General features: G+C 44.7%; 1 protein-coding gene across 8 annotated transcripts in view; it reads right to left on the reverse strand.

The window, feature by feature from the left end:
- Vps8 (VPS8 subunit of CORVET complex) overlaps positions 1 to 19,212 on the reverse strand; it is a 252,801-nt gene that overhangs the window by 62,750 nt on the left and 170,839 nt on the right. For all 8 annotated transcript variants that reach the window (XM_076548542.1, XM_076548544.1, XM_076548543.1 and 5 more), the window contains 5 exons: positions 18,347 to 18,436; positions 17,174 to 17,216; positions 15,531 to 15,634; positions 6,262 to 6,343; positions 5,846 to 5,928 (listed from right to left, as the gene is read on the reverse strand). In XM_076548542.1, the coding sequence (XP_076404657.1) occupies positions 5,846 to 5,928; positions 6,262 to 6,343; positions 15,531 to 15,634; positions 17,174 to 17,216; positions 18,347 to 18,436 (402 nt within the window). The remainder of the gene's footprint in view (positions 1 to 5,845; positions 5,929 to 6,261; positions 6,344 to 15,530; positions 15,635 to 17,173; positions 17,217 to 18,346; positions 18,437 to 19,212) is intronic.

Below are 19,212 nucleotides of genomic sequence, written 5' to 3' on the forward strand. Positions count from 1 at the left end.
TCATTCTAAGCTGTTATGTCCAGGGTCTCCTCTTCCCCAGCCCCATTAACTCAGATCATGGCTGATGACTATAATCTTGGTCTCAACCTCTGACTCCTTTGTCAGAGGACATCTCCAGAAAGGGAATTATGGACTAGAGGACAGTTTTATGGCTGCAGGCATATTGACAAACTGCTCTATCTAAAATGTATTATGCAATTTTCATCTTCAGCATATTTTGTGCCCCCTGTATCTTTATCTTTGACCGGATTGATAATTACAATCTTAGGAATTGCTAACATCTCAGAGTGTCATGCCTGTCACTCTGCTCTAACACCAGGTTATGTGCAACACAAATGGCTTTTGTCAAACAGAGAAATCCAGGCATACAACCATGATCCAAGTAGACAGTTCTTGTTAAAGGGGTAGAATTTGCCAAATACAGATTAAAAAAAACACTTTATACTATCTACCCCACCCCACAACCAGGCACTTGAGTATGAGTCGACGGTGCACACAGTAAACAACAGACCAGACTGTGTCTGTGCATGCACAGACTTTTTGCACTGTAATTGTTTCCTGGACAATATGATTTTATCACAACTATCTACATATCATTTACACTGTACCAGGCATGGTGATGCGCTTGTGATCCTAGTTCTGGGGAGGTGGAGGCAGGAGGATATTGAGTTCAAGGCCAGCGTGGGCTACAGAGCCACAAAAACCAAACATTTGAGAAGTTAGTGGGCAGGTCGTGCGGGATTTACACAAACTCACACTTTTATATAGGGGTTGCACACGCAGACACTTGCATCTTAGGGAGTTCTCAGAACCCAGCAGGTGCTGCAGGGCCACTGAATTCACGTCACTGACGTCCCTCAACACCTTCAGCCAATGAAGAAGATGAGGCTGAGGGCGCACACTCTGTACAAGAGCACTCATGCCAAAAGCTGCACTGTGCATCTAGAAACTTACGAAATCACGGTTTATGGTCTCCCATATTTACGCTGCCCTCCCAAGTATAGATACATGAAAAACTAACTTGTGCTGGAAAATAAGGGTAACTAAACTGAATGATAAACAAACAACTGTCAGAAATGTCTCTGGTAACTTTGTGGTAAGTCTGTAAAACTTGGTAGAGATCTGAAAAACTTGGTGAATTTAACACCAGAGTTTGCTCATTTTCTTTCTTTATTTTTTGGATGCCCCACCACCACCACCGACAAGGTTTGTCTATACAACAGCCCTGACTGTCCTGAACTCTCTCTGTAGACCAGGCTGGCCTTGAATTCACAGAGATTCACCTGCCTCTGCCTCCCGAGTGCCAGGATTAATGGTGTGCATCACCACCTGCCTGTCGAACTTGCTCATTTTCAACCACGGCTTCTGGTATAGGCTCTGGAAGGCTGGGCAGGAAGTACAGCTTCTAACAGAGACTAGTACCAAGCTTGGGGTTTTTCTAGAGTAGTATGGAGCTGTTCTTCATGGATTCGACTCCTCTAGTGCTTTCGGCTGTGAGACTGAAGAAATGGAAAGGACGAAATAGCTCTGTATTTTTCTACTAATTATAATACATTAGGGCTTGAGCAGGCATTATCAGCTCTGCTGGAGGTCCCATCACTGAGCTAGAGAGCCCTGTACCAGGGTGATCACTCACAAGTCTGGCTTATATCTCAGATGTGTCCTTTGGAAAAACAACTCATACCACACATCCACCAGGTAACTTCCTCTTTTCATTTTCCTTGCATAAAAATAGATCTATTTAATGCCTTTCATCCTTGTTTAATTATGTTCTGATGAAGCTCCCATTAGGTACACACATCTCTTAGCTACAGTGTCTTATCAATAGTACAATATTATAAACATCTAATTTAACATCTATTCTAACGTGCCGATCAATGTGCTACAGTACTAATAGTTTTGGAGTTTGACAAGAGAGACTGAAAGATAAAGCTATCCTTTTGTTATTTGTTTGTATTGCAAAACCGGGTTTCTCTGTGTGGCCCTGGCTGTCCCTGGAACTCACTTTTGTAGACCAGGATGGCCTTGAACCCACAAATATCTGCGTGCCTCTGCCTCCCGAGTGCTGGGGTTAAAGGTGTGTGCCGCCACTGCCCAGGGAATAAAGATGTCTTAAAAGGTTAAATTCAGAGAAAAAGACGACATCTTTATAGGTCATTTCTATATTTACTTCACTATACATAATTTAAAAGCAAAACCAGAAAAACTACTCATGCTGAGGCAACACATCAATTATAGAATTCGAGATGAGTGCAAGGCTTTAAGGACAGCTTAGGGCAGCTACCAGCTCTCATCATCACTCTGCAGCTAGTTCTCATTAAAAAAAAGCTGCTGATGTTTGTTACAGAGTATTATCTTAAGGTGCGTTACTTTAGTTTATGTTGCATTTATTTATCTCTGTGAAGCTGTGTTATTGTGCCTGTCTAAAACATCTGATGGTCTAATAAAGAGCTGAATGGCCAATAGCAAGGCAGGAGAAAGGATAGGCAGGGCTGGCAGGCAGAGAGAATTAGATGTGAAGCCAGAGGACCTGTTTCTCACCCAGGAGCAGTAAACTGGGGTAAGCTCAGAACGGTACCTTCCCCTCTAGAAATGGGAGTCTCTTCTGGGATCAAAAGGACAAGTGCAAAGACTCTATGATGTGGGTGTGGTTTATCATCACAGGTTCCTGTGCTGGACACTCAACTAGGCCCTCAGTGTGGCAACGCTAGGAGACGGTGGCATCTATAAGAGGTCCACTGGGACGTGTTGAGGTCATTGTAGGCAAAACCAAAACAGTAGAAATATCAGGACTACTAGGCAGTTCCATGAGACACTGTGCTGCTCCCCGGGCACTGCTACTGAAGAACTGTGGCATTCTGCGTTCTCTGTGGCTTCTGTTCTGGGGATGCTCCCCGGGCACTGCTACTGAAGAACTGGCCATTCTGCATTCTCTGTGGCTTCTGTTCTGGGGATGTAACTTCTCCCTCTTGCACAAGCTCTTGCCATATGATCACACACACTGTGAAGTCTTTACCAAGTGGGACTGACATGGGGCTATGGCCTTGGTATCCTAGAACTGGGAGCTACATAACAACATTCCTTTATAAAGGAGTCTAAGAGGTCAACAAGGAAAAACCACTGGAACCCAGGAGGGATTACACAAACGCAAAGTCAAGAGGTCCAATGTGATCATACAGAATTCAGCTTCTTTCTAAGCTGCCACACAGTGGCACCTAAAAGACAACTATTTAGCTGCATATCATCTATACATAAATATATGATGCACAGGAGAAAATATATACCCAATACATACCCAATCAAGGACTTTATAAACAACTGTAGAAAGAACACTTCAAACCCACAGACAACAGAGCAAATGCCTCAGCTAAAAAGCAGGAAAAGGTCTGGCACAGACATCTCATGAATAAAGACAAACAGTCATGGGGGAACTGCCAATTTAAAAAGAAGATCTGCTCCAGGTCCAGGCCAGCCCTGCACATCTGGCGATGGGGCCCAGCCTGGTGGGTCTTACCCTCCCCAAACCCGCCCCAGTCCTCAGATCTAGCCCAGGTCTCACAACCAGTGCCCGGACTGCTCTGGTGAGCCTGGCCTGTGTCACCTGATCCCTGGGCGTGGACCAGGACGCCCTTCAGCCTCCCTGTGACCACCTGACCTCACCCTCCTGTACCACATCCAGCCTCCGGCCCAGCCTGCCCTGCTCTCCTGGCTCCATTCTCCTGCTATTACACGTGGACCCAGGGTAAGCAATGGAGATGCGCTAGTTCCTCAGGACAGCGCAGAGCAGACAGCCCTTGAAATGCAATGTTTCCCACATGAAACACCGTGAACAGAGGAATCCTAACATTTTCTCTCAGGAAGCTCCTGTGGGGCAGGCTCTCATTTCATTTACACAAGCAATCAGTGGACCTGGGTAAAAGAGAACTAATACACGGTAACTAATCTGTTCCTCAAAAACACAAACTTAAACGGAGGATAACAGGAAACAGGCACTAGCTCCCGTCTGTCACCCAGGACACTTCTCTCTGGTTTTCCTCCTTTGTCAGCAGACGTAAAACAGGGTCTGACATAACCGAGGCTGGTCTGGAACTTGCTAACTTTTAATCCTTTCCCCACCTCCAGAGTGACGGCTCTGCACGCCACACCTACACACGAGGTGTTGATGTGGTGCTGGGCACTGGACCCAGGGCTTCCTGCATGCAAGGCAAGCATGCTATCAACTGAGCTACACACTTGTTAGCCACGATCTATATAACCGCCTTCCCTGTACCAAAGGATCGGGATGAATAAAAATACTTTTAAAAAAATCCTTGTCCATACACAGGGGCAAAGCTATTACAATAAACACAAATGGGTAAGTTTAAGAACAGAACACCCCCCTGATTAGTGAGAAGTTAATGCTGCAAGCAGCACAATTGTAATGAATCCCAGTGTAAGTCAAAGCCAAGAGTTTCAAATATTAAAAGGCTTCAAAGAGATCGGTTTTGAAACAAAACGTTTTCAAGTTACGTGATGCCTTGCAAAAGGAAAGGCAGATTTTTGTTATAATTTATATAGCATAGTGTGTAGCTAAAGTTCACCATAAGGCACAGTGTGCATACAAGACAGAATCTGCTTTGGGATTTAGATCCATTTCTTCTAGCCTCATGGAGGTGTCTCTTTACATGTTTTCAAACCTTGTGATTAATATATTTAAAACACATGGAAACAGTCTACCTTGGAGAATTCCTCAGAATGTGATAGTTGCCAAGGACTGAATGCGGTAACTCACACTTGAGGGTTGGATGTGTTAGTGCACTGGGAGGCAGAGGTAGGAGGAGATCTGAGTTCAGGGCCAGCCTGGGCTACACAGGGAGACCTGTCTCAAAACACCAACCAACCAACCAACCAACTAACCAAACAGAAAACCCCATATACGATACCCATGTTTTTTTTTTTTCCTTTGGTACTGGGGATGAACAAGGGCCTCACACTAGGCAAGCAAGGGTTCCACTGCTGAGCACCACCCCAGTCCTAAATTCCTGCGGACATAGCACTCTGTGATGGAGCGACTACTGCATGCAGCACCCTCAATCAGACCGGCCACCCAGAAGCCTCAGAGCACCTGAGAAGAAGCACTTGGGGAATCTTAGAAGGAGCTGTGAGGACACTCCAATGGATAAAAATTGAGACCAGTGGAGTCCTGGCACTATTTAACTCTGTGTGCGTGCACATGCTTGTGTGCTCATGTGCACGTGCATTGTGAGTGTCTGCGATTGAGTGTGCACGCGTCACATAGGATGAGAGAAGACAGACTGGTCTAATTCCTGCTGTCTCCCCAAGAATGTTCACAGGTTTTACTAAAAATACAGCTCAGAGTATTTTTAGTGTTCTCTTCCTTATGAAGCTGGGAGGTTTTAAGTTTTTGCCAAAGAAAACAGGAGAAAATGTTTCTTACAATAACTCTGGACAAAAGGCTAGCTAGAATTTACAGCTGGGGTGAGTTTTCAACTTAGAAGTATTATTTTTAGAATGAGCTAGAAAACTGAAATAACCACTACTACTTAGAATGCCTACATTCACTTCATTTTTAGTTTTTTTTTTTTTAAATCTGAAAGTATGATCAGCCAGAAATAGGTGCCCATTGTCTCCCAGGGGCTACAAACACCAGGAAATGTGTGTGTGAACCCCATGGAAGCAAAGTCAGGTAGGGTCGGACCTATGGGGTGACACCATGTAAGACCGATTCAAGGTCAGTTAGAAATGTGGGTAATGCCAAGACATAGGTGATCTGAACCTCAGCCTCGCTCATTGGTAAAATAACAGAAAGCAATCGATATTTAGACCCCCACCCCTCTGAGCTCACCTGCAGGATTCTCTGTAAAATGGACGGCAGGGCGATGAACGCTGCCATACTGTTTAGAACTTGCATGGTCAAAGATTTCAGAGCTGTTGGGACAAAATGTAAATATTAAGACTAGTTCTGAAAAAAAAAAAAAAAGACTAGTTCTGCTTTTCTTTTTAATTAGGGGAAAACAGTCACCTTACACAGAAACTTAGCTAACCCAGGCCAGTTTGGATCTTAAAACTGCCTGCTGGTCAGCTGCACGGACTACAAACTTTCTTCACACAGCAGGAAACGCACAGGACGAGACTGAGACTAAGACATGGCTTCACTGGGAAAATAACAGAGAAGGCTGCAGGGGAGGACACTGCCACGCAGGTCTGCAGACAGACAGTGGGCTTGGGAGTAGCCAGCCGAAGGGGCTTTGATGGGCTTACCTTCGCAGTGCAGATGAGGAGCGGCTGAGCTGGAGAGCTTCTGCGGCGCCATCATTGCCTCCAACAATGGAAACCATAGTGCCTGTGGCATCAGAAGAAACCAGACCATTAGCATAGTGGTAGCGGCTGAAATGTACGCGTACTGGCAAAAATGAGACAAAGAGGAAATTTGAATGTGACTGGGAAAAGACAGTAAAGAGCAGAGAGCGCAGCCAGAGGGGTCACCCTCACCAGCTGCGGGAAGCATAAGGAGGATGGGGGATTATAATCCTGCTTATATCTGGAGAGTGTGGGTGCAAACCAGCATGAGAGCTTCCTGCTAGGCTCTAACTAGCCACAAAGAAGGGGTAAATCCCCGCACGGCAACTCGCCTCCACTCTTTGCTACATCAAGAATAAGGGTCTTTCCTAAATCGTTATACATCAGGAATGGAGGTTAAGATGAACCCATTAACATTACCAACTTCACCAAGAGATAAGCAGATTTACCACTTATAATTTACTACTACTACAGACTCCATTTAAGGCCTTACACGTATTCTTCTGTTTGTTTGCTCTCATAATAACCTTATGTCACAACTATCTTCATTTGACTCCAAATTCTTTGTTCTTCCCAATCTTCACCACAAAACCCAAGCTAGTCCATTTTGACAGTTCAGTTAGGGAATCATTTATAAATGCCTTCCACCACCTTGACAGGAACTGCTTGCTGCAAGCATCCAGGAGACCTGAGGAGGGGTCAGTGTAACAGAGCAGGAGCGTGATGTCTCACAGGACACCGGCACCTACTGCCAATGAACACACACGAACAGGTGTGATATGCTTTCTCACTGGGACCGCCAGCCTGCTCATAACGACACCGAGACTTATCAATTATAAAAGTTTGGCCTTTGGCTTAGGCGTGTCCCCATTAGCTCTTATAACTTAAATTAACCCATTTCTATTAATCTATGTTCTATCATGTGGTGTTACTTCTCTTCCATCTTGTACTTCCTGTTTCCTCTCTGTGTCTCCTGGCTTCTCCTGCATGCCTAGGTCGTCCTCCTCTTCCTTTCTCTCCCTGGAAATCCTGCCTAGCTATTGGTCATTCAGCTTTATTAAACCAACCACAGCAATCCATCTTCACACAGTGTACAGATATCTCACAACGGACAGGTCTGGTGTCTTTCCTAGTGGGTGTCCACTGAGGAGGGTGTCTGGGACAGTGGGTGTCCAGTGTCACAAAGAGCTCCTCCTACCCATGGGCGGCCCAGGCAGGGAGCCGTGCGGCCCAGGCTCCACTCTCCAAGTGTTCCACGGATTCTGCTGGTGTGTGCAGCTCCTTGACTCGGAGCTGTATTTCTTCTGGCTGGTGATTGTGTCCTTGTGTTCTCCTCCCCAGTACCGTGCCTTCAGGTCTCTATCTTATTTTTAGAAGCACATCATGTATGTGTTTATTTTAGAGAACTCTCATTTTACATGGCATACCTGACTTTTACTTTTGGTTTGTCTATTTATTATGTTTAGAAATTTGATTTATAAAATTATTTAATCAAATGACTTTTAAAAATTATCTTTTGAAAATGTTTATTCTTACTTTCCAAATGGTATATGTGTAGAGATATAAGCCATGGGATATATTCATATCTTCAATGGGAGAGCTAGTCTTCTATTAAATCTCTACATTAAATTTAAACATGTGGTATAAGGGACTCTGGCAGGCCCCAGCGTGATAACCATGGCTCTGGCAGGCCCCAGCGTGATAACCATGGCTCTGGCAGGCCCCAGCGTGACAACCATGGCTCTGACAGGCCCCAGCGTGATAACCATGGCTCTGGCAGACCCCAGCGTGATAACCATGGCTCTGACAGGCCCCAGCGTGACAACCATGGCTCTGACAGGCCCCAGCGTGACAACCATGGCTCTGACAGGCCCCAGCGTGACAGCCATGGCTCTGGCAGGCCCCAGTGTGACAGCCATGGCTCTGGCAGGCCCGAGCGTGACAGCCATGGCTCTGGCAGGCCTTGCCTGTGCCCTCTTCTCTCTTCCTTGCTAAAAACTGTTAGATTACATTTCTAAAGCCAGTCACCAAGGTCCATTCCCTTATTTGGACACTTCTTCCTCCTGTGGCTGACCACCAAGGTCCAGTTATTGAAGTATTAAAGTCTAGCAATCAAAAGCTCCCTTTGGCTCACCTAATTAATATGCCCAATTAAAATTAAACACCTTATCCTAACAAGGGTTTCCCCTTTCCCTTTGTAAACTGCCATTTGCCTGTGGGTCACATCTGTCTCCTCTCTATCCAGAGGCAGTCCTTTGTCCTCTGGAGCAGATATCCCCTCCCCCTTCTCCCTCATCCTCCGTCTCCTGTCTTTGTCTCTCACTCCCTGGCCTTTGTCCCCTTGGGACAAATAAATCTCCTTTGTCCTGAGAACTTGGTCTTGGGGCATCTGGTGCTGATACCTGTCCTTTCACCCTTTACTTTTTTTTTTTTAATATTTATTTACTTATTATGTATACAGTATCCTGCTTGCACGTATGCCTGCAGGCCAGAAGAGGGTGACAGATCTCATTACAGATGGCTGTGAGCCACCATGGGCTTGCTGGGAATTGAACTCAGGTCCTCTGGAAGAGCAGCCAGTGCTCTTAACCTCTGAGCCATCTCTCTAGCCCCCACCCTTTACTTTTTATCTCTCTTATTCTATAATACTGATTTCCAAGATTTTTAAGCTGGGTTAAGTCTAAAAACTCACATTAAAATAATAATACTGTGACAATCCCATCACATGAGATGACACATAGGAACACTTATGCAGAGATGTGGACAATCAGAATATAGGAACAGATGTGCAGAGGTGGGGGCACTCAACATACAGGAACACTTATGCAGAGATGTGGACAATCAGAATATAGGAACAGATGTGCAGAGGTGGGAACTGCTGCACTATATTTGTTTACACAATACAAATACTGTGTAAAGATGTGTTACTTGCTTGGTTTAATAAAGAGCTGAGTGAGCCGGGCGGTGGTGGCGCACGCCTTTAATCCCAGCACTCGGGAGGCAGAGGCAGGCGGATCTCTGTGAGTTCGAGGCCAGCCTGGGCTACCAAGTGAGTTCCAGGAAAGGCGCAAAGCTACACAGAGAAACCCTGTCTCGAAAAAACCAAAAAAAAAAAAAAAAAATAAAGAGCTGAGTGGCCAACAGCCAGACAGGAGAGAACAGGTGGGATTTCTAGGGAGAGAGAGAACTCTGGGAAGAAGAGAGATGCCAATGAGATGTGGAACAAGTTGAACATACAGTACAGAAGAGAGGTAACTGAGATACATGGCAGACTGTAGACTAATATAAATGGGTTACGATATGATATAAGAGCTAGTTAGGGACAAGACTAAGCTAAAGGCTAAGCTTTCATAATTCATAAGAATTCTCCATGCCATTAGTTATGAGCTGGAGGCCCAAAAGAAAGCTTGCTACAGTTGGCGCCCAACATGGGGCACGACCACATGGATGGAGAAATTGCTGCCTGGGCCTCTCTGTGGGTGTACTCACAGTAGTTGGCTGACATGTGCAGGGACTCTGGAAAGTGGGCTCAGCAACTGTCCAGAGCTGGGGCAATAAATGTGGCTCCTGCCTGTACCTGCTGGCGTGAGGTTAGGCTCTCAGAGAACCAAGGGGTGCACAGCCAGCAGCCAGTGCCACTCCGTGGCAGCCTAACAGTTTAAGATTTGTCTCCCGTGGTCACAGAACACTGCAAGTGCATGCTGCAGACACAGAAAGTCATACAGAACAGACAGCAGAGGTGGGGGGGCTCAGCCTCCTTGGAGAAGGACTGATCATCCAATTTCCTAAGGTCTAACTTCAAGAAAATACTCCAAATGATTGGATTTTCTGGTAGGCCTTCTCCTGGGAAATAGACAAGGTGGTTCATTATCAAGCTTTTGGGTGTTTCAAATCTTCTAGGTACTTCCTTGTCTATAGCAACAGTTTTTGTTCTCAATTTCTTTAATACAAACAAAGAGATACAAAGTAAACTATCATTAAAAATCTCCCAGGGCTAACTGAGGCGCCACTGAACGGATGTCTTCTAGAGGAGGAAGAGTCGTTGGTGTTCTTTAAGGGTCTAGTCCCTGAGAGGCGGACTATGCCCCAGTGGGTGGCGCCACATGTATTATAACACATGGGTTGAACAAATCAGACTCAGTGGAGTCTGAGAGAAAGGGAGGGGCACACAGCTGGGAGGGGACAGGAGGTGGGGATGGATCTGGGATGAGTTAGATGGGGGAGTGGGGATGAGTATGATCAAAATACACTCGATGAAGTTCTCAAAGAATAAAATCCTATTAAAAAAGAAATCCCCTAAGCTTAACGATTTTCATGAAAATAAATTTGCAGAAAGATGAGCATTTAAATAGTTTGCTATTGTTGTGAAAATTGCTCATAATGAGGCAGAAACTAGTTGATATGGGAGGAGACAGCAAAGATTATTCATGGGGAGGGGTCTCCAGCTGGGGGGAGGGGGGTCAGTACAGGAGGAGAAGGGATGAAGGACAAATAACATCAAGCCTCAAGGAATCCGTTGTGGAATTAGGTAACACTTTCTGAAAGGCACCTTTTGACTGGTTTAATAAAGAGCTGAATGGGCTAGCTAGGCAGGAGAGGAAAGGCGGGACTTTCAGGCAGAGAGAGAGGAACTCTGGGAAGAATCAGAGAGGTGGAGAATTCACCAGTGAGACTTTGAGCAAGTATGGTATATGGTACTTAGGAGAGGTAAGAAGCCATCTGGCAGAATGTAGATTAATATAAACGGGTTAATTTAAGTTATAAGAGCTAATTGGGGACAAGCCTAAGCTAAGGCCAAGCTTTCATAATTAATAAGTCTCTGAGTCATTATTATCCAAAGAAAGTCTGACCACTTTTGGTGTCCAACACATGGCACATATATCCACAGAGGGCCTGAGAAAGCTGAAAAAGATCTGGACATGGAGCCAGACATGGCTTCTTGGCAACCCCACCTCTGAAGCAGGCCAGGTGCTAATGGCGTACAGAGGCATGGCTCCTTTAAGAGGCCCTGCTGTGAGGTCAACCACAGTGAGCACAGTACTTGGCACTATGTAGAAACACCTGCCGCAGCAGGGGCCCACCAACTTCTCAGAATTGGAGCAGATAGGCTCCCCCAGAAAGGCAAATAGTGGCTGTAGCCCACAACCAAGGGGTAGCCCACTGGACTGACCAAAGGTGGGGTGGAGCCAGCCCCCGGCGCCAAGTGCTAAGAAGAGCCACACAGCCAGCAGCCCGGCCCTTTAAGGCTTGGCTCACATGGTCAGAGAAGGCTGCAGGCATGCAGAATGCCAGGTCCAGACTGAGAAAAACCTCTGAACAGGTACAGTATGCTTGAAAATGTGCTTAGGTGCGAAGAAAAAAAGAAAATGGGTATAGACAGTCATAAAAGAAATAATTTAGAAATAATAAAGTGAAGTCTTTAAAGAGAGAGTAAAGTAATACATGAAGAGCAAGCGACATAAGGATAGGGAATCCTGTAACATAGGGCATGTAGATTCTATATAGTATTTCATTAACTTTAAATTTTTTAAATGCTCATGAGCAAAAAATAACAACTGCTGAGAGACATTGGATTGTAAAAAAAAAAAATGCTTAATTAAACCAGCATATATATAAAGGATGTCTTAACTTAAGAATGGAAGTCAAATGTGTTGCATTGGGCAAAAGGTTATGCCTTAGTTCCCGCAGGAAACAAAAAGCTATGGATTCCTTCAAAATTAATAAAAATCATATTTGACTGGAGGAAACCTCCTGAAAATCTTGGCTATAGACATGAAGGAAGAAACCAAGAAAAGCTACAGGACAGGAGAGGTATATGCTGATCCCTCTACATGGGAACAGCTCTGAGACTGTATGAGACATGATACATCTTGTTGGCTACAGAGTCACATTCTTATTATTACAAGCCATCCTTTCATATGGCATGAAGAGAGATTTAAAGTACAGTTTGGTTATATGGTCCAAACAGACTTATAAAGTCGGCAGATGCTTTTTACCTGCTCAAACATAGAACAGAAAATCATCTTTAGCTGACTTGTGCATACCACACATTCCATACTTGTGTTGATACAGATATATAACATCTGTATATGTACAGATATATAACATATATGTATGTATGCATGTATGTTACCTTTAAAAGTTGGTGTGTTGCCGGGCGGTGGTGGCGCACGCCTTTAATCCCAGCACTCGGGAGGCAGAGGCAGGCGGATCTCTGTGAGTTCGAGGCCAGCCTGGGCTACCAAGTGAGATCCAGGAAAGGCGCAAAGCTACACAAGAGAAACCCTGTCTCGGAAAACCAAAAAAAAAAAAAAAAAAAAAAAAAAGTTGGTGTGTTTTCAGAAAAAAAGACTAGACACTAATGAAGGCAAGTAGCCAGGTGATCCAGTCTCACAGAATGTCTCTGTTACAGTGTCCTCATAACACTGCTCAGGACACCTTCAAAGCTGCTGGCTGAGAAGGTCCAGCCTCACAGACTACTCCAGCTTGGACTTCAGGTGAGCCCTACACTTTCCCATCACACAGAGACTGGATAACAAACGGCACAGCTAGCTATCCCAGGACTTGACCGTTGTCCCAATTTCTCAGTCACTCCCCAGACAATAGGAAATAATTTTAAGAACATGACACCCACATTCTCAAGAGGTGGGGTGGATGATTTTTGGTCATTCAATGGATAGCTCTCATTGTTTAGGATAGTTAGTTGCAAGTTGCTATTGGTCATGGTCAGGGAGGAAATTAAGCAAAGGAGATTAGATTAAGGGATAAAAGGGTAGATTATTGTTGCTGGTGGTTTTTTTACTCCTTTTTGGGGGACCTGCCACTCAGCTCCCAAATAAATCATACACGGAGGCTGATTCATAATTATAAATGCCTGGCCTTAGCTTGGCTTAGTTTCTTACCTTTAATTATCCCACCTACTACCTTTTGCCTCTGGGCTTTTCCTGTTCTCTTACTTCTGTAAATCTTACTGTTACTCCTTGGCGTGCTGTGTAGCTGGGTGGCTGGCTGGAGTCCTCCTCCTTCTCTGGCTACTTCCTTTTCCCTTTCTCCTCCCAGATTTCTCCTCCTATATATTCTCACTGCCTGCCAGCCCCACCTATCCTTTCTCCTGCCTTGCTATTGAGCATTTGGCTCTTTATTAGACCATCAGGTGTTTTACACAGGCACAGTAACACAGCTTCACAAAGTTAAACAAATGCAACATAAACAAAAGTAACACACCTTAAAATAATATTCCACAACAGATTACTGAATCTACTTTTAAACTAAAAAGCAACTACTAGTCTCAAATATTTTACATTGGTATGGAATTTTCTGTATTGATACAAATTTAAGGTTATTTTTGTTATACACACACACACACATACACACATACACATATATACATATTTCTACTCTTGTTTAAGGTATTGTACCTATGCATCTCATTTTAAAATGTAAAGCTCTAGTCCTTGAAAGCTATTATTACAAACTGTTTAGGATATTTAAGAAATAAAGGTTAGTGTGTGTGTCTGCATGTGTGTATGTGTGCGTGTATGCATGTGTACATGGAGACCCTCAGTCAAACGCAGAACGTGTAGAAGGCTAGCCTCACCACATCTCCCTGGAATTTACGTGGACTCGGGGTCTGTACCCCAGCCCTCTTGCTCATGTCAAGTACTCTAACTGCTGCGTCACACCCCAGTCTCCAGTACTGAATGATTTTTTTAAGGTATCTGTGTTATTTTCACCAAAAACTTTTCATAAGGAAAAAATAGCATCTATATATAAATGTTTCTTATGCATACTTTTTACAATCCCTGACAAAAACATAATAAATTATAAAATTATGAAGACAGAAAACATGCCAAGATGCATTCTTTTTATTTTAACATATATATGTTAAATGTGCTGTATATATATGTATATATATATACACATTTAAATAGTATATGTTATATGTGCTGTAGATATCGCTCTGTATGCTGTGAATGTGTTGCTCTGATTGGCTGATAAATAAAATGCTGATTGGCCAGTAGCCAGGCAGGAAGTATAGGTAGGATAAGCAAACAAAGAATTGTGGGAAGGCTGAATGGCTGAGTCAGTAGACGCCAGCTCGCCACCTAGGGAGCACACAGGTAAAGCCATGAAACACGTGGCAACATATAGATTAACAGAAATGGGCTGAGTTTAAATGTAAGAACTAGTCAGTGGTAGGCCTGAGCTAATGGCCGAGAAGTTTTATTTAATATAAGCTTCTGAGTGATTATTTTATAAGTGGCTGCAGGGTCTGTGGGGCTGGGCAGGACCAGAGAAAACTTCAGCTACACATATGAAAATTTAACCTTAGTTCCCCATTTGAGAAACCTGGGATGTGAGAAGAGGCCTTGCTATCAGTATGATGCCAGATCAGGAACACTGGAGGGGCAAGCAGAGACAGAGAAGCTGTGTGTAGGCTACGGCTAGCCGCTATCAGCGCTCTCCGGGGACGGAACTCAGGCCCTCACACAGGCTAGGAAGTGCTGTTATTGGACTTCCACCCCAGTCGACAACTTTACTTGTAAGAGCACCGGGGCATTCAGCCCTCCATCCTACGGCACCCGTGGCTCCTGTCTCACTGCACGGGTGCTCAGCTGCACCTCCCCCGGTTTTATGCTTTAACTCCGTTCAGTCTGCACTGTTAGCAGCAGAGCTTCCTAAGCTTGGCTACTCACTAGAATCACGGACACAGCATTAGGACGTACTGATGGTGGCCGCAGAGACCGTCAGTTAATTAAGGAATGAAAATGTTCAAAGCCCCCGGGCCACTCCCATGTGTAGCCAAGGCTGAGAATCACCGAATTACAGCCTCCCTTTACCCTCCGCTGCACTCTGGTACCCCCGAGGGCTTTGCTCTTGCTCTTCACGCTCACTCCTACCCACTGTGAACAGAAGAGATGATGACAACTGACGACCCGTCCCACCACCTGGCAGAAACAGAAGTTCCGCTCCACAGGCTCCACAGGCGCCCAGCATCCCACACCGACACTTTGCTGCGGAATCCACGGGCCTCCTGAGGCCTTCGTGAAAGAAAGGAGCCAGATCCTCCTGACAATGACGTCAAGAGCCTTACGCTCCTGGGAACACTAAAAAGTGATTAAAGCCCAAACAAATTAAATTCAGGTTGCCAAGAGGGCAGCGGAAATAGAATTAACTGCGAGTTTCCACACAGGACAAGTTTTTACACGCCTAAGCAGGTATCAGCCTACCTCTCGTTGCTGCTGATTCAAATTCTGTGAATTTCTCTGGCAAAGAGCAATTGTCTCTACCATGGTATCTTCAACACCCTTCAGGGGAAAAGCCTCCTTGGTATCTAGAGTTGGAAAGAGGATAAATGTCAAAGAGGTGCTACTAAGACCTCAGAGCTTCCATGAAACCTGTACTTGTCCCCTACCCTCGGTGTCTGGCTTTAGTTGGTTCATCTTCATTGTCAACTGAACTGAATTCAGAATCACCATGGAAACACACGTATATGTGTGTGTGTGTGTGTGTGTGCGTGTGCGTGTGCGTGTGCGTGTGCGTGTGCGTGTGTGTGTGTGTGTACTGAAGGCTGGGAGAGCCTCCCAGAACATGGGTGTCACTCTCCCAAGGGCTAGAGTCCAGACTTAATAAGGAGAAGCAAGCAGAGTGTCCTTGCTTTTTCTGTCTTCCGCATGACCAGCTGCCTCAGGCTCCCCCCCCACCCCAGCACTGTGAAGGACCCTCAAACTGTGAGCTATGAGAAACTTCGTTCCTCAGTCACTGATCAAGTGTCCTGTAACTCATCTTATTCCCCTCACTTTCCAGAGGAATTGGAGTCGCCATCTCCAAGTTCCCTGATCCATGAGTCACTCTCAACTCGAATGCTTCCTTCTCCTACCCCTTGCATGAATGAGACTCTGGATGTGACTCCCAGCACAAAGGAACTTTTAAAATTACTACTATATCTGGTGGCCCCACTTTTGTTTTTATACCCAAAAGAAATGAAAGTGAGAACCCAAAAAATATCTGCATGACAAGGATGTTCACAGCAAAATTATCCAGCCGACCAAGGTGGGCCAGTCCAAGCGTTTGTTAAAGGGTAAATGCATGTGGTAGACACGCATACAGCAGAACACTGTGCAGCTTTGGAGGACCATTCTGACATGTGTTCCAACATTTATGAGCCTTAAAGACGCTACACCAAGGGAAATGAGTCGATCATAAACTAAACACACTAGGATTTCACTCTTATGAGTCAGGCAAATTCAGAAAGTGAATCTGAACTGGAAAGCAGAACAGGAAGCAGAGTGGTGTTGGGGGCAACTGCTGCCTGTGGAGATAGAGGGTCTGCCTGGGTGACACAAAAATTGAACTAGGTACTGGTGAAGCATGCATTGCAGTATGAGAATATTTATTGCCGTTGATACTTTTGGTAGTTTTTTTCTTATTTTACCATAATTTTCAAAAATTAAAAGAAACGTCAATGAACACAACAAAGTTTATCTGTGTAGTCACTCCAGATGTACCCTTGGGGCCACAGACCAGACGCTCTGATCCGCTGCTGTTTGGCAGAGGACACCAAGTTTAAGCACGTTAGTTATGGACCCACACACAGCCAAGTCATGCGCATACAAGTACAACTGGAGATGACCACGGACAGAGAGAGGCGCTGCATTCCCTGCACAGCTAACCTCATCACACCACAGTGGCGCATGGCCTCCTGTCCGGCATCCTTGAAGACCACTACAACTTCAATCTACATTAAAGTAGATAAAGGGTAACTATGAAAATGGCCACATGTAGTCATTACTAAATTAAGGCGGTACATTATATAACATTTTTCACAACATGAGGTTAGTGGAGGAAAAGCGTTTTACATCCAAGAACTTACTTCCCCCATGCTGTGTTATCTCCTGCAGTCTGCTCTGCAGTCTCTAGGAGGTAAAAACACAGAGGTGACAAAACACTTTATACTTCTAACCACGACATACTTACACAGATTTTACAAGTGAACCCCAAAGAAACAGCCGGTGAGATGGCTCAGTCCCTGTTACCAAGCCTTGGGGACCTGAGTTTCATCCCTGGGACCCACATGGTGGAGAGAGGGAAGGACTCCTGCAACCTGTCCTCTGACCTCCCCATGAACACTGTGGCTTGCATGTGCCCACAGAGATCCACATGTAAGTAAGTAAATAAACAAGTCCAGCGTTCTTCGGCTGTCCTTCAGCACTGACGACCTGTCCACAGAGCTTGCAGTGTAGGAATGGCTGCAGAGATCAGGTGTCACCAAGTCTGCCCATAATTCAAAGGGCTCCTTTTCTTGGGTGCCTTGTAAGCCAAAGCCATAGAACTCTGAATTATGGATTTTCAGTTTGTAAGTCACTGTCAACATTTATCCTTCCTCTCCCTCATATAACAATCAAATGATAGTCAACTTCCCAGCTTCACACCCCTTCTCTCCACAACTGCTGCCACACCCGTGTCAAGGGCTCTCATCAGCTCACACACGTACTACTGCAACCTTGGATGCTGGGACAGTTCTGTAGGTGGATGGTGGCAGATGCATAACAATGTGACTATATTTGGCCTTGCTGAATGGTATACTTGCTACCAAAGTGGCTAAAATGGTAAATTTTATACTTTACAATCATCTTTGCAAGAAGGAATGTTTCTTTTTAAATTGAGAAAACCCCAAATGCTAGTAAGAAAGGAATAATTCAAGCTTCTATTGTTGGGAGTATAAAATGGGGTAGCCCTTGCAAAAAACATTAGCACTAGAGTGATGAAAACAATTTTATTCCTGAAGACTCCAAATCTAGAAATATGCCAGGTGTCAATCAAGAGGATGGAGACACAATGACAGTTTGCTCATAACTAAACATTACACAACACAAAAATCACTGATAAATAGGAGAGAAATCTCAAAAGTATCATGGCGACATGAAAAAAAAATCACACAAAAGAAAACATGCTTCTGTTGCAGCTCACCTCAAAACACAAGAGACAAAGACAGACAGAATTTCAGAGAGACAGAAGTGTGGCAGTGAGCACTCGCAAACACTACCTCCAGCAGCAGGAGGAAGGCACCGTGAATGTCCCCTTTCTTCTCCAACAGATATGCAGTGACTTCGTGGAGCTGGTACTTTTGTGTGATCTAGGAAATCAAGAAAGCACTCCTGTAAGTTCATTTACAGAGCACAGCACACAAACACGACGACACTCATAATGACCCCGTGTCTGCAGCACACTGGACAGTGCGGCATGGGGAGCCTTCTTATATTGAACCCATCTGGCAGTTCTACTTTGAACAATTCATCCCTTTGTTTATTTTCTAAATTTGTCACACATCTGAATGAGGTGCATGCCCTGAAGAAACGCCAACACACATAAACAATAATGCTATAAACTAGAAAGTGTCAGCTATAGTTCTATAGAGTATATGTTGACTTACGGGGTTTTCGTATAAATTAATAAACTAGAATATCTAAATCAGTAAAGAGAATTTTAAGTCATTCAGAAAGAAGAGAGGGAAAGTACAGAAAATGAAATCCAGCAAATAGTAGAGAAACACTAAAGTATCACTGTGACGGGCGGGCGCACAGATTGTCTGTTTCTGCACTGCTGTGATGAAATGTCCTTACTGAGGCAGGGCATGGGTACACACCTCTGTAACCACAGCACTCAGGAGACAGAGGCAGGACCTCTGAGTCCAAGGCCAGCCTGCTCTACATATCAAGTTCCAGGTTAACCAGGGATACACAGTGAGACTGTCTTAAAAAGTAAAAGAAGTTTATAAAACCTCACCAAAAGACACCAAAGGCATCCCAACAAGGCAAGTATTTCTGAATGTGAAACATCAGTGCCACGGAGCTGTCAATTCTCTCCACACTGGAGCAATCCGCATTTCATAGTCAAAGCTCCAGAAAGCCT

The sequence above is a fragment of the Peromyscus maniculatus genome, chromosome 12 (genome assembly GCF_049852395.1).
Source record: "Peromyscus maniculatus bairdii isolate BWxNUB_F1_BW_parent chromosome 12, HU_Pman_BW_mat_3.1, whole genome shotgun sequence".
NCBI classification, from domain to species: Eukaryota; Metazoa; Chordata; class Mammalia; order Rodentia; family Cricetidae; genus Peromyscus; species Peromyscus maniculatus.